Below are 16,563 nucleotides of genomic sequence, written 5' to 3' on the forward strand. Positions count from 1 at the left end.
GCACGCACACACACACACACACACACACACACACACACACACACACACACACACACACACACACACACACACACACACACACACACACACACACACACACACACACACACACACACACAGTCTCTCTCTCTCTCTCTTGTTGTGTTATGCAATATGGATAATTCCACATTCCATTCTGTCAGCCAATCCAAATTGCTGTCTGTTCGTCAAGCATCAAAATCTTTGCTATATAAGAAGCTCCGTGTTCGTTCCCCTAAATCATCCTTTCCCTGACAGCCGTGGAGAGATTGACTTGAGGAACTCATTGAGCGATAAGTTTCCTTGTAAAAAAAAAGTTTCTGCTGTGTTGTTCAGGGTGATTCAGAAACCATGCATGTGATAACACAAAGCTGTCTCCTGTTGGTGTGCATGCATACTCTCAACCTGGTGAATTCTCAAGGTAAGACAATATTTCTTTTTACCACATAAACACTCTATACTTAGTCAAACAGACCTGAGTTGCAACTGTATTTGTATGCTATTTTTCCACTCCACACCAAATATATTTGACAAAAATAGCAGATCTACAAGCTGGAGAGCTTGTAGAAAATTGGCGAATGTGTATCATCATGTCCAACTTCTTGAACATATACGTCTATGGACCTACTTTATGCTTAAAGGAACCAAAAACCACCAGCTATGCTGCACTTGTCCATCTTTGCACTGTGGCAGGAACTTTCCCCTGGCCCAAATAACGAATAACTACAATACCCATAATGCTTCATTATAGCTGCAGGATATTCTGTCCACTTTGGCCAGTGCAGCGGTGGCAGCTCCATGTGCCTCTGTTGTATTACTCATACATGTATGACTATAACTACAATACCCATACTGCTTCACTCTAGCTTGCAGTTTGACCAGTGCAGTGGTGGCACTTGTACATATATGACTGCACAATCTGTGGTTTATAGCAATTATCAAAGTGGGCTTGTAAATAGGCTATTTTAGCATTTTGTTTTTGCTGAAAATGTACACATTTTGACAAATCTGGAAAATGTGTGAAAAATAGGGACGCCAGGGTTAATGTGGTTAACATACATGTATTTGTCTTAAATTGTTACATTTTGATATTAGCAAACATGCATATCAAACATATCAGGCAGTCTACGTTTCCCCTAAAGATATGCACGTATTTAATTAAGACTGTACAGAAGCGGGGATAAAACATGTGAGGGAGGATATCAAAAGCAGAGGCATGGATCAAACCCATCCCTTACTATACATTTTAGTCTAGAGGGTTTTCTTCAAATTAAAGTAATATAACTTGTTCTCCTGCTTACTCTCTTCTCTCTGTACAGAGCCTGGCGAGGTCAGGTTGGTGGGCGGAACCAGTAGCTGTAATGGTAGACTGGAGATGAAACATCAGGGAGAGTGGAGACCAGCGGATGAGCCGCACTGGAACATGAAGTCATCATCTGTAGTGTGTAGACATCTGGACTGTGGCTCTGCTGTTTCAACAGAAAGGAGTTATCATTCTGCAGCTGTAGACCCTGTGTGGTGGATCACATCTTCCTGTGTTGGTACTGAGTCTTCGCTGAAGGAGTGTGGAACAACGGAGTCTAGTAACTCCTTCTACAGACTGGGTGTGAACTGTTCAGGTAATACGAACAATTCTTTAATAGTTGTAGTACAAATGATGGCGCCACTATCGAAAACTTCCTGTTTTATCTCTCCTGTGTTTCTACTTTCTCTTTTTAACCACTTCCTGACGTTATAATACATGTAATTTATATTCCCCCCAATATCTTTGGTTGTGAAAAAAGCCTTATCTTATCTTTTATTATCTTATCTTAATGTTGTAGTATTTGTCTTAATATTTAGGAGTACAAGAAAACAGCTAGTCTCTGATGTGTTTACAACGCCATGGATTTATGTATCCTGTATTTGTTTAAACATCTCTCTCTCTCTCTCTCTCTCTCTCTCTCTCTCTCTCTCTCTCTCTCTCTCTCTCTCTCTCTCTCTCTCTCTCTCTCTCTCTCTCTCTCTCTCTCTCCAGAGTCTGTGAGGTTGGTGAATGGGACTAGTTTGTGTTCAGGCAGAGTGGAGGTGAAGTCTGAACAGTCGTGGGTCTCAGTGTGTGAAGGTGACTTTGACCAGCAGGATGCAGAGGTGGTCTGTAGGGAGCTTGGCTGTGGGGCTCCTTCGGTCCTGCAGGGGGCGCTCTATGGAGAAGTGAAGGCTCCAATGCAGAACAAAGAGTTCCAGTGTGAAGGCAACGAGTCTGCTCTCCTGGAGTGTGGAACCTCAAGCTCAACTAGAAACAGCTGCTCACCTGACAAAGTTATGGGACTTACCTGCTCAGGTAAAACACAAACTGCACTTATTTTGGATTACTAATGTAATGTAATATTACTTTAGTTTTTACTCATTACTCTCTTGTCTCTGTACAGAGCCTAATGATGTCAGGTTGGTGGGAGGAGCCACTCACTGTTCTGGTAGACTGGAGATGGAACATGAGGAAGAGTGGAGACCAGTGGGTGGTTGGTCTGTCTGGAACTTGAACTCATCAGCTGTAGTGTGTAAACGGCTGGGCTGTGGCTCCGCCGTTGCAACAGAGAGGATGTTTAATAAGGCTACACGTCAATCTACATGGTGGACTAACTCTTTCTGTCTTGGGTCGGAGTCTTCGCTGAGAGAGTGTGGAACAATGGAGTCTGATGCCTCCTTCTACACATTTGACCTGACATGTACAGGTAATGAACCATTATCAACAATCTATATATACAATTTGAATCCTGCGCCATGTCGGTTGTCAGTATGTATGTATGTAGCCAGTGTGACGTCATATGACATCACGGTCGTGACATCACGATGAGACACGCCAGTGTGACGTAATCTCACGACAGCATGACATCACATCCTACCTATAAATAGGTAGGATGCACCAGTTCGACGGCTTCCATCCTCAACACAACCCACGCCGACGACCCTTTACACAAATAAACTGCTAACTTCATCTCCTGCGATTTCAACTATCTTTTCACATTGTACACCACTGCACACTCCCCACAGGTCTGCCATACCAGGTCTGAGTAATCACAAAGTGGGTTTTGGTCATTGGAGAGGTGATGCACGTCACCTCTTTCTGAAGTGGGTACTTTCAAAGCCTGCCGTGGATTTAGGAGAGCACAAAACTCTCTCTCACACTGTGAGGTGCCTGTAAGGTGGCACTGCAAAGTGAACAACGCGTCACGCTAGACGTTCGGGCCGCGTAGCGGCCCGAACTTCTAGTACTATACATAATGTATGTATGTATGTATGTATGTATGTATGTATGTATGTATGTATGTATGTATGTATGTATGTATGTATGTATGTATGTATGTATGCATGCATGTATGATCATTTTAGAGTCATATATTATTATTGTCCCCGCCAGGCCGAAGGCGTGGCAGAGACTATGTTTTGCACCCTGTTTGTCCGTCCGTCCATCTGTCTTTGTGTTCGTCTGTCTGTGAGCAGCTAATATCCGGCACCATTGGCCCGATCGCAGCGAAAGTGTGCACGCACACTCCCTCGGTGCCGGGGCAGAACCTCTGCCCCAATTTTTATCAGATCGGGCTGTTACAAGCAGCACCAGGAGGCCGATTTTTGCAACAAAAACAAATCTATATTACTCCTACAAATGTTGTCAAAACATCACGCAAATCGGTACACATCATCTCTATAGTCAAGCAATCAAGACGGATCTTTCTGGTTTTTCATATTCCATCCTGATTGGTGAATTTTGAACTTTGCTGGCCCACAATAACCTACCTGACCTGGCGGAGACCTGTGCTCCAAGGAGCACGTTTTCTAGTTATTATTCTTTTTTTCTGAACTCCTTAATCTGTTGTCTCCGTACAGGTGCTAATGATGTCAGGTTGATGGGAGGAACCAGTCACTGTACTGGTAGGCTGGAGATGAAACACGAGGAAGAGTGGAGGCCAGTGGGTGGTTGGTCTGCCTGGAACCTGAACTCGTCATCTGTAGTGTGTAAACAGCTAGGCTGTGGCTCTGCAGTTTCAACAGAGAAGATTAATGAAGCTACACGTCAATCTACATGGTATACTAACTCTGTCTGTCTTGGGTCTGAGTCTTCGCTGAGAGAGTGTGGAACATTCGAGTCTGATAGTTCCTTCAACACATTTGGCTTGACCTGTGCAGGTAACAAACCTTTACTTCAACAATCACAAATCTATTTTTTTCTGTCTGTCGGTCGGCCGGTCGGTCGGGCGTTGGGTCTGTCTGTCTGTCTGTCTGTCTAAAAACATACGGCATCCTGATAGCCAAATGGTTAGTTCACATACCACATGAGTGCAATAAGCGAGTCTCTGGTTCGATTCCCACCCGGCCCGATTATCTGCTGTATGTCATTCCCTATATACTCTCTCTGCATTTTCTGTGTCTCTCAACTATCACTGTCAAATAAAGGCTTAGAAAAGTATAAAAACACACGTATAACACACAGCATAATAACCGCTTACATTATCTTAATAATAATCAAATCGTTTAAGGGGGTCTTGCATACTTAAAATGGTACACTACTGGTGTCTGTGGGCCAGTAAATGTGTTTTAGGGTTTGTATTTCTCATGGAAACAATTTGATTGATTCCTTCCTTTCCTTGCGTTGTGAGTGACACACACAAAGAGAGAGAGAGAGAGAGAAGTGTGACTGTAAGCGGTTTTCTCTGTTGTAGGTCCACAGTCCACAGAGCACACTGAAGATGAGTCCAAGGTTGCAGAGGAGACCACTGATGACAAGCAGAAAGAGGAGGACACTGATCCCATGTGGAACAAGTCACATGACGGCAAGGTCTACGTGCCTTATGTTATCGCAAACCACTACAGTAAGTTATGTCATACTGACAGCTCTTGATTAGCAAACACACAAACAAAACAAAACAAAGAAAACAACAGAGCATAAAGGGGCAATTCACCATTTTTTTACCATATCTTCTATATAATTTGCCCTCACTGCTCATTGCTATGATCAGCTCAGCCTGGGTCTCATGGGCTATGGACAGTGCAGAAACCTGCCTGCCAGAGACAGCCTGCTGCCTTTGTCTTCCTGGAAAGTTAGCATGCCGAAATAGAAGCCATTGTTCTTGCATCATCATCACTGATGAAACTATTGGTATATAGACAGGTGTTTTAACTGTCCACCACAGCCTACCTCTGAGACGCATAGAGTAGACGGAAAATGGTACCATCATAATTATCATTTGCTGTTTAAACACAAAACATGGTCAAATTGAAACGTTTTGAATTTTTGGACATTTTTTTTATTGTGATATCAAAATATAAATAAATCTAATAATATAAAATATAAATATCAAACAAACAATATCAGACTGTCAATATTTCCCAAAAGGGAAATATTGACCCCCCCCCCCACAATTCTCCCCGCAGCAAATCAATCCCCTGGGCCTGAACACCCTTCTTCATACGTGCATGTAGCGTTTGTAAAGCTTTGTTCCACACAACGTTTTGTATTGTTCTGAAGTGAGTCTGTTGTTACTATGTTCTGACAGCCGTCAGGGAGCGGTCAATCATCCAGGGAGCTCTTCAGTCTTTCTCTGGCTTCTCCTGCGTCCGCTTTGTCCAGCGTTCCATCCAGAGGGACTACCTCCACATCCAGTCCCTCAACGGGTGAGTGAGGATCACTGGTGGAAAGTAACTAAGTACATTTACTCAAGTACTGTACTTAAGTACATTTTTTGGGGTATTTTTTACTTTACTGGAGTATTTCCAATTTTCAATACTTTTACTTCTACGCACTACATCTACTTTTACTCCACTACAATTATATGAAACCTTTAGTTATCGGTTACTTTGTAGATTTAGATTATTGTTACTAAACATACATTACCCACTTCAGCCCCATTTCAGCCATTTGATCTACAAGCCCACAATGCGTCGTGATGCGACGCATTGTGAGCTTGTAGATCTGCTATTTTGTACATTTTGTACATTTGTTATTCCAATACTTTTGTACTTTTACTCAAGTATATTTTGAATTCTGGACTTTTACTTGTAACAGAGTGTTTCTATATCGCAGTATTGATACTTTTCCTTACTTTTTTCACCACTGCGTATAACTTAACTTGATTGGTGAAGCTTGCTGCCAATAACATGATTTTAAAGCTAAATGTCGTCACTGTCGGGTGGAAACCTTGTAGGCCTGTGTCCAAAACCGTTACTTTTTTATTATAATCTTTTTTAAACAATTAAACTAGTGAAAATAGTCGATCTAAAGGCTCATGAGTTTGTAGATCTTCTATGTTCACTACTTTTGAATGGAGATGCAAGGTTTTTGTCTGACAGGAACACTATGCAATGCATCTGTTATTTTCAGAGAGGAACAAACTAAAGGCTTTAGTAAATAAAAAAAATAAAAAAAGACAGGCTTTTGTAAGGAAAAAAGCTAGTTAAGTCAACAGTAACTCTTAACATTTCATTAACGTTTTATTTTTCATTCACGCAGTCATTGTGTAAAACCAATGTCAGATTGTGTATTCATTTACTTTTATGTAAATATCAGAAATAACCACTGAGATGTTGAATTGTATTTAGAAAACACAATTCACACAATCTTTTCAAAACACATATTCATTTGAGGGTCCTTGACATGAAAATGTTTGATAAGCACTGTTATAAAATAATCCTTGTTGTGTTCTGCTGCATATTGTGACACACTTCTCTCTCTCTCTCTCTCTCTCTCTCTCTCTCTCTCTCTCTCTCTCTCTCTCTCTCTCTCTCTCTCTCTCTCTCTCTCTCTCTCTCTCTCTCTCTCTCTCTCTCTCTCGCTGTGCAGGTGTCACTCATACTTGGGTCGTCATGGTAACAACCAGACGGTGTCTCTGAGTCGCCACGGTTGCGTCGTCCACAACAGCGTCCAGCGTGTGCTGCTCCGCGCCCTGACCTTCGACCCCAAACACCGCCACTCTGACGGGGACAATGACCTCCTGACCGTCGTCTCTGGTACGATCATTACTCCTAAAACCATGAGGCAGGCAGACAGACAGACAGACAGACAGACAGACAGACAGGTAGACAGACAGACAGACAGACAGACAGACAGACAGACAGACAGACAGACAGGCAGGCAGGCAGGCAGGCAGGCAGGCAGGCAGGCAGACAGACAGACAGACAGACAGACAGACAGACAGACAGGCAGGCAGGCAGGCAGGCAGGCAGGCAGGCAGGCAGACAGACAGACAGACAGACAGACAAACCAGTGGTGAAAAGTAACTATGTACTCAAGTACTGTACTTAAGTACAATTTTGAGCTATTTGTACTTTACACAAGTATTTCCAATTTCCAATACTTTTACTTCTACTCCACTACATCTCAGTGGCAAATAGTGTACTTTTACTCCACTACAATTATTTGAAAACTTGAATTACTAGTTACTTTGTAGATTTAGATCATTATTACAACACATATAGTAACCACTTCAGCCCTATATCGGCCATTTGAAAATAGCCGATCTACAATGCGTCGCTTTGTGAGCTTGTAGATCGGCTATTTTCAAAAGATTTGTATTAATTTGAAAACTTGAAATGGGACATTTTGTATAATGTGCACTTTTACTGTTGGTACTTTAAGTACATTTGGATGCAAATACTTTTACTCCACACACACACACACACACACACACACACACACACACACACACACACACACACACACACACACACACACACACACACACACACACACACACACACACACACACACACACACCATTCAGTGTATTGATTTTTGTCGTGTTATCTTTCTAGGCCAGGAGGACGGCAGCTTCAACAACATCAACAGTGGGAACCAGGAAGGTTCCCATGACAACCAGCCCGTCAAGCAGTACGCCAGGCTGAGTTTTGATGACATGGAAGGACTCAACAGGCTGTACAACTGCACTGGTGGAAAGTAACTAAGTGCATGTACTCAAGTACTGTACTTAAGTATACAATTTCGAGGTAGTTTTACTTTACTTGAGTATTTCCAATTTTCAATACTTTGACTTCTACTCCACTACATCTCAGAGGCAAACTTTTTACTTTTTACTCCTCTAAAATGATTTGAAAACTTTAGTTACTTTGTAGATTTGAATGATTAATAGTTAATACAACACATAAATTAATCACTCCAGCCCTATTTAAATTTGGCTATTTTCAAAAGATTTTAATTCATTTTATACATAATATGATACTTTGTGAAACGGAACATAATGAGTACTTTTGGTACCTTTAAGTATTTTGATGCCAATACTTTTACATTTACTCAAGTACATTTTGATTACCGACCGGGCTTCTACTTGTATTTCTACATTGCAGTATTGATAGTTTTACTTAAGTAAAAAAAAAAAAGTACTTTCCCACGACTGTGGTTGGGCCTTGAAGGCTTTAGAGATGTTCATGTTGGCCCAACCCTGATCCAGAAGAGGTTTAGAGTCACTGCCGTAGCTTCAGGATCATTTAACCTTCACCTCTAACATTATGAATGCATGTGTGTGTGGACAATCAACCTGGATGGTTTAAATCCTGTGGCCTGCATTTCTCACCTTTATTGCTGGTCTAAAACTCTCGTTTGCTGAGTATTGTCTGTAAGGTTTTGAGCCAATCGATTGTTCAAACAAAAAGTTGTAAAATAGCTGTTTGAAGGCATTAAACCTATATATTTTTGCATTATACAGTGGTTTCCCGCCTCTATTGTTTTTGCATTGTGTAATGTACTGATGTGAATCCACATACGGCATTAGAATAGACTAGTGTAGCGCCCCTGTAAACAGGGGCAAAGATGAATGAATTAATTATAATGAATTCACACGACGGTGCATTCCTCTCGAACACCAGAGTGTATCTGACTTTATATCAAAGTTCAACAGTGCAATAAACACATTCACAATATCCATACATTTTCCATACATCTGCATTCTTTCAGATTGGCTACAATATTTAGCAGCATCACAGTATCATGTCATGAAACACTAAACCACTACTGCCATAAACATGTGACCCTTTAACCATGAATTACAATCAAGTGCCATTCAGTCTAATTAACTGAATCATCATAGTATCTCACAATGACATTAATCAAAATAAATGCACAATCTCACATTATACAACAGGCACTTGGTATGCTTAAGCATGTAAATGTTACCATTACTGGACCAGTACCAGTGCATCAAAAGTGCTTAACTGCAGTGATTACTTAATGCACCTGTAACCATGTACATTCACATTTGTTCAGTTTTTAACTAAATTATAAATGCATTCCTTGACATCACTCTTTTTATCTCTTTTCAACCTTAAGTTATTCTCTTCATGTATTCAAATAACACTCATTAATTGCCCGTTTTTAACCCTTCACCAATGAATTTACTGTTCCACAAACTAATCATGACTGAAAAGATAATCAAACACAGTAATACACGACGTGCAGTATGCCTAATGTACCCATTATACCTCCATGACTTGGCCATGGTTTTTACTGTATTAAATGCATCATCAATACATCATGTCTTTAAACCTTTACCAAATAAATGTGCTGTTAGACAAACTAATCATGGCTCCAAAGATCACACAAACAAAGTTACACGACGCGCAGCAATGTAAACTAGTGTGGCTGCAGAATGACGTCTTCACCATGTGGCTCAAACAATCCACTAGTTATCATTTGGTCTCAATTACACTCTTAAAGTAAATCTAAAACGGTTTCACATGTTCCCATCATGAAGCATCTTTCACATTTATATTTGTTCACACTTTTCAGCCGTCTGACGACAGTTTTACATGTAAACAGGGGCAAAGATGAATGAATGAATTATAATGAATTCACACGACGGTGCATTCCTCTCGAACACCAGAGTGTATCTGAGGAGGAAAACAGCGCCTGACAGACCAACATAATCGATCACCGATTCTCCAAAACACTCACTAGCCGATCACAGAATGATAGATCAAGATAATGCTGTACAGTACTATAATCATATTAAACGCAAAACGAACCCACAATGTTGCTTAAAATAAAAGGAAATCACTTGAATTAGCTGGACCAAAATAAAGACATTTAAATAAAATACTTTTGACCAACAATAGCTTAATAGACCGTTTTTGTATGAATCAATAAATCAAATAATTTCAATCTACTACACTAGCTCATATACCAGGTTATGACCCGGCCCAGGGGTCACCAGAGGTTACGAACCGGCCCAGGGGTCACCATTTATTATAGAATTAACACAAAACATAGTAAATGACCTCAGGGTGACCCCTGAACATAAAGTGTTTATCAAGAACAACAATCTGATGCTTTTTAACACAAATACAAGTATATTATCTGAGATCTTACCTAACTCTTAACTTAAGAAACACATGACCAAACAAATAAGAAAAACACAAAAGAGAGACCACCCAGTCCTACAAGGCAGTAAACTATCCCATGATAACACTGGCAAATCTAACCCATTCAGACCTGGAAAGCCTGTTGTCATACCTTTAAATCCGGGAAAGCATCTGTGTCATTTAGGTTGTTAATTATATCGTTGCTGTCGGGCAGAAACCTCTTATCTCCATGTTTGAGCTTTTTTGTGTTTTTGGGATCATCTGCACTGTCAAAAGTAGCAGATCCACACACACACACACACACACACACACACACACACACACACACACACACACACACACACACACACACACACACACACACACACACACACACACACACACACACACACACACACACACACACACACACACACACACACACACCCTTTTCTCTATAAAGTGGACTTGGAGCAGAGATATAGTTGATTCCAAACATCTGAACTAAAGTGGACAACGGAGCCCTCTTGAGGACAAAATAAAAAATGCCTTTAAAAAAGAAATAACATCAAAAACGAGAATGATCAGTAGGCCTACATCCAAGTATATAACCTTTTTAGAACTATCATACATTCACCTATAATCTTAGAGATGTGCCTTAGAATGCCTTCTGAGGACAGCATTTAATTTCAATAATCTCAGTTAATATTATGTGAATGAGCACACATTTGTAAGTCTACAATAGTGCAAATGAAAACTCTCTAAAAAATATTGTAATTATTGATAGAATAACAGTAGTTAATTGGTTTGATGAAGCTATTTTCAGTACTGATTCTACTGGAGCCACAAACAGCCGCCTCCTGAGGTCATCATCTCCCATCTCAGATTTCTCATGCTGTACAAGGCTTTACAGGAAAGTGCTCTCTAGATCTCACTAAATCTACATTGATTTAGTCGGCTATAAAGTTTGGCAGGCCTTGATTAATGACGTAATGCCTGATTGATACTGTGTGCCGAAAATAGCCGATCTACAAGCAGTCAGACGCTTTGTGACTTGTGAGCTTGTAGATCGGCTATTTTCAGAAGCATTAAATGACTTGTCTTAGTTCTACTGAATCTCTTGTCCACTAGTCCTCCATAACATTTTAGTCTAGCCTTTATTTTATTATTTTATGATGAAATTGTCAGTATATTTAGTCATAGTTGTAGACATCATAGCTTAGGTTTTATTTAGTTTGTTTAGTTGCTGGGGTAAATATTATGTCATATGAGACAATGTTACCTAAATGATTCTTTAATGTCAGGTGGAAACCTTGTACAGTATGTCCAAAACTGTTACTTTTCAGGAAATGGATCCAATATAGTTATTATTTAGTCACATGCTCTTGTTAACACTTTTTATTGGTCTATTCATAAAACACACACAATTTCCCTTTAAAAAATGTTCAAGTTTGTGAAAAAATAGCAGATCTGCAGGATGGCCACGTTGTGAGCTTGTAGATCAGCTATTTTAGCTACTTTTTAGCGTAGGGGCATTCATAGAGGAGAGAAAATATAACACTTAAAAAGAAGGAATATGGAGATACAAGGTGTCTGCACGACAGCAATGATATACAGATTAAAAATGCAATAATATAAATATAAATATAATACAATAAAAATATGATAAACTGGTTAAAAATGATGATTAAAACATACAATAGACACAGCAGTGCTTTTGAATGTGTCTTTATTGACAGCATGAATATGAACATTATGGAAGCTCTTTAATGTAATGCTACCAGGACCAGTGGTGGAAGAAGTACTCACATTTTTACTGGAGTAAAAGTACAAATACCATTTACAAGTACAAGTTACAATTTAGACATTTACACTCTTATCCACAATGACTTACAAGTGTAACCACAATGTAGAAATACTCTGTTACAATAAAATACCCTCAAAAGTACAAAAGTATTGTCATAAAAACAAACTTACAGTATTCATTATGCAGAATGGATTATTTCACTTTTTTCTTTTTGTCAAAATCTTTCGAAAATAGCAGATCTACAAGATCATAACAGGATGTTATGACATTGTGCTTAAACGGTTAATGTATGTTTTGTATTAATACTGTAAATCTAAGTATTTAGTAACTAAAGCAGTTGGATAATTGTAATGGAGTAAAAAGCACAATATTTTTATACTGAGATGTAATTAATAATATGGCTGCAGACCCCCATCTGCAAAGATTAAGAGCCAGAGATTTGTGATTTTATATTTTCAAAATGATTCCACGTTTTTCATTGTTTATTTTTAAATAGCAGATCTACAAGCTCACAACACATCATTGTGAGCCTTTAAATCAGCTATTTCTGAATAGTAAGTAAAAATATAGCTGCAAGCAGCGATAATACGGGGCCAGTGAATAGAGAGAGAGAGAGACATGGAAACGGAATAGATTGAAGAGAGAGAGAGTGACATGGAAACAATAGATTGATGAGAGAGAGAGATGGAAACATAATGGTTTGATTGGACATCTCAACCTACTGCCATTAACAGGATTCGAACTCTCAACCTTCAGACTAATAGGCTGCAACACTACCTATAGTGCTATAGCTTTGTCCAGGCTGATATTGTCTGTTGAAGATCATAAACTCTTGCCTTCTTTCATGAACCAAGCCCCTGTTTCACTAACACTAAGATCACTCGTTCACAAACCATTTACCAATGAAGAAATTGTACATCTCCTCAGAACCAAAACTAGTGAAAGTAGCCGATCTACAAGCTCACAAACCATGAAAGGTTGTGAGATTGTAGATCAGCTATTTTCAGAATGAAGTATGTCATACGTTGAAAAAACGTACTCTCAAATAAGCATTTCAGGTTATCTTTACCATTTGCATATGCATTCATTGATACAGTCATGTTGTTTGCAATTCAACTTAAATTAAGTCTGCATCAAGTGAGGCTTGAACTGGCAACCTTGGGATTGTGAGGCATTCATTTAAGGGAGACACCATTGGCCCAACAGACAAGTAACTGTGAAAAAGGAGATCACACAGATGATACAGTTTCACGCAAATAGCTGAAAAATCCTGGGTTTAAGTGTTTTTCAAACTGTTCAAAATTGCGGACAATCTAAGGGCGGCACTTACTGGTCAAAGCGATAGATGTGTTCCTCATGAGTCAAGGCACATGTGTAAGCAAGTTTCACGACTTTCGGCCAAACGAGGCATGACTTATGCCTGTTTAAAGTCTGCCTTTTCAAAAAATTGCTATAGCGCCCCCTTTTGGCCAATTGGAGTAAGATTGGTTTCAGTGATATTTGGAATGACCCTGTACATTTCTGCAAAGTTTCAAAGAAATGTGAGTCTGCATGTATGTTTTAGGCACAGATGAATAATTTTCATAAAACTGTAATAGTTAAAATCTATCTCCTCCTGGGATTTTTGAGCAATCTGCACGAAACGTTTAACACTTGAACTTTGGACCTCTGCATACAAAAATTTCCAACGGATTTTCCATAAGTGAAAAAATGCAGAAGTTAGGAGCCAATGACTGTTTTTCATATAATGCAAAATGGTGGGAGATCTAAAGGTCAGAGGTCAAAAGTCAGAGGGTGAAAGTTGTTCAGCATGAGGAGACGCATATGTGTATTCAAGTTGCATGGCTCTAGGTCAAACAGGGCATGAGTTGTACCTGTTCAAAGTTGCCATTTTCAATTGAGTGCTATAGCGCCACCTTTGGACGAAAGATTGTGAGAATTATTTCTTGATCGTTTTTCATGACCATCTACCATATGGCCGAGTTTCGTAAAAAGCGACTGCACGGTTCAGCCAGAACTGCGAAAAGTGGCAGAAGAAGTGACAGAATACTGCCAATAACAAAACAGGTCCAGAGCTGAGCTCTGGCCCCGTAATAATAGCACAATAAGACATGGAAAGGGAATAGATTGAAATTGAGACAAAGCAAATGATTCCAACAGGCGAAAATTCTTTTTAGCCCAACCCAGCTGAGGTGGTCATATATAGGACGCAGGGGGGCAATCCCAGGTGAAAAACCTCACCCATTAACATCTCAACCTATTGCCATTGACAGGAATCAAACTCTCGACCTTTGGATTCACAGGCTGAGACACTACCTATACCGCTATAGCTTCGTCCAGGCTGAGGTCATCTGTTGAAGATAAAAGTGAACCAGTGAAAGCAGCCGATCTACAAGCTCAGAAACATGTTGCTATCTGAAAAGTTTTGAGATTGTAGATCGGTTATTTTCACAATGAAGTTTGTCATAAATTAAAAAAACATACTCTCTCCAAGACGCATTTCATCATTACCTTTAACAGTTGCACATGTATTCAATGATACAGTCATGTTGTTTGCAATTCAACTTAAATTAAGTCTGCATCAAGTGAGGCTTGAACTGGCGACCCTGAGATTGTAAGGCCTTCATTTAAGGGAGACGCCATTGGCCCAACAGATAAGTAACTGTGAAAAAGGAGATCACACAGATGATACAGTTTCACGCAAATAGCTGAAAAATCCTGGGTTTAAGTGTTTTTCAAACTGCTCAAAATTGCGGACAATCTAAGGGCGGAGCTTACTGGTCAAAGCGATAGATGTGTTCCTCATGAGTCAAGGCACATGTGTAAGCAAGTTTCACGACTTTCGGCCAAACGAGGCATGACTTATGCCTGTTTAAAGTATGCCTTTTCAAAAAATTGCTATAGCGCCCCCTTTTGGCCAATTGGAGTGAGATTGGTTTCAGTGATATTTGGAATGACCCTGTACATTTCTGCCAAGTTTCAAAGAAATGTGAGTCTGCATGAATGTTTTAGGCACAGATGAATAATTTTCATAAAACTGTAATAGTTAAAATCTATCTCCTCCTGGGATTTTTGAGCAATCTGCACAAAACATTTTACACGTGAACTTTGGACCACTGCCTACAAAAATTTCCAACGGATTTTCCATAAGTGAAAAAATGCAGAAGTTAGGAGCCAATGACTGTTTTTCATATAATTCAAAATGGTGGGCGATCTAAAGGTCAGAGGTCAAAAGTCAGACCACGAAAGTTGTCGGGCATGAAGAGACGCATGTGTGTATCGAAGTTTCATGGTTGTAGGTCAAACAGGGCATGAGTTGTACCTGTTCAAAGTTGGCACTTTCAATTGAGTGCTATAGCGCCACCCTTTGACGAATGAGTGTGAGAATTATTTCTTGGTAGTTTTTCATGAGCATCTACCATATGGCCGAGTTTCGTAAAAAGCGTATGCACGGTTAAGCCAGAACTGGCAAAAACAAGTATTTTTCAAACTGCTCAAAATTGCGGAAAATCTAAGGGCGGAGCTTAACACATTAGCTGCCAAAGACGTATATATACGTCTTTTAATTATCAGCTGTTGTCTGCCAAAGACGTATATATACGTCTTTGGAAAAAAGGGAAAAAAAAATTTTTTTTTTCAAAAAAAAATTTTTTTTTTTTTTTTTTCATTTTTTTATAATTTCAACCCTTGTCGAATTATGAACAGATTAGGAGCTAAAAATGTTCGAAGATTTGCTGCTCCATTCACTTCAATGTTAAAATTCAAACGGACAAACAATTCACTTTGTTTTTTGGTTTAAAACTACTGCTTTTGAGCTATATTGAAACATCAACCAAACATGTCAACGAGGTCAAAATGACCTCGTTGACATTTGTGAAACCACACCTGAATCTCATCTGTGATTAGAAACCATCTGGGGATCAATCATACTGGAGGAAAAAAATCTGTGGATACGCGAACAGGTACCAAAAACATGGCAAAACCCTGGCAGGCAACAGCTAAAAATCTGAAAAAACTCTGGCAGGCAATGTGTTAATGGTCAAATCGATACGTGTGTTCCTCATGAGTCAAGGCACATGTGTAAGCAAGTTTCACGACTTTCGGCCAAACGAGGCATGACTTATGCCTGTTTAAAGTCTGCCTTTTCAAAAAAATGCTATAGCGCCCCCTTTTGGCCAATTGGAGTAAGATTGGTTTCAGTGATATTTGGAATGACCCTCTACATTTCTGCAAAGTTTCAAAGAAATGTGAGTCTGCATGTATGTTTTAGGCACAGATGAATAATTTTCATAAAACTGTAATAGTTAAAATCTATCTCCTCCTGGGATTTTTGAGCAATCTGCACGAAACGTTTCACACTTGAACTTTGGACCACTTTCTACAAAAAATTCCAACGGATTTTCCATAAGTGA

At 39.6% G+C, this 16,563-nt stretch overlaps 2 protein-coding genes across 2 annotated transcripts in view; one reads left to right on the forward strand and one right to left on the reverse strand.

Moving 5' to 3' along the window:
- Nucleotides 1–16,563, reverse strand: part of LOC311047055 (uncharacterized protein) — a gene marked incomplete at its 3' end in the record, with an annotated part of 136,933 nt that overhangs the window by 89,973 nt on the left and 30,397 nt on the right. The gene's annotated exons all lie outside the window — the stretch shown is intronic.
- On the forward strand, nt 283–8,711 carry LOC311046826 (scavenger receptor cysteine-rich type 1 protein M130-like). The gene is made up of 9 exons (XM_084059399.1): nt 283–439; nt 1,338–1,637; nt 2,036–2,341; nt 2,430–2,732; nt 3,886–4,185; nt 4,719–4,868; nt 5,553–5,670; nt 6,836–7,002; nt 7,807–8,711. Exons 1-9 carry the CDS (start codon nt 370–372, stop codon nt 7,950–7,952), a joined length of 1,860 nt encoding a protein of 619 aa, XP_083915525.1. The 5' UTR covers nt 283–369; the 3' UTR covers nt 7,953–8,711.

Source organism: Gymnoscopelus microlampas, assembly GCF_963454915.1.
Source record: "Gymnoscopelus microlampas genome assembly, chromosome: 6".
In the NCBI taxonomy this organism is placed as follows: domain Eukaryota; kingdom Metazoa; phylum Chordata; class Actinopteri; order Myctophiformes; family Myctophidae; genus Gymnoscopelus; species Gymnoscopelus microlampas.

Excerpts from the sequence above, each read along its gene's own strand:
- LOC311046826 (XM_084059399.1), top strand. The coding sequence starts at position 370 with ATGCATGTGATAACACAAAGCTGTCTCCTGTTGGTGTGCATGCATACT. Across the intron at positions 2,733-3,885 it reads ATTTGACCTGACATGTACAG|GTGCTAATGATGTCAGGTTG; the intron begins GTAATGAACCAT and ends GTCTCCGTACAG. Across the intron at positions 4,869-5,552 it reads TGTTATCGCAAACCACTACA|CCGTCAGGGAGCGGTCAATC; the intron begins GTAAGTTATGTC and ends ATGTTCTGACAG.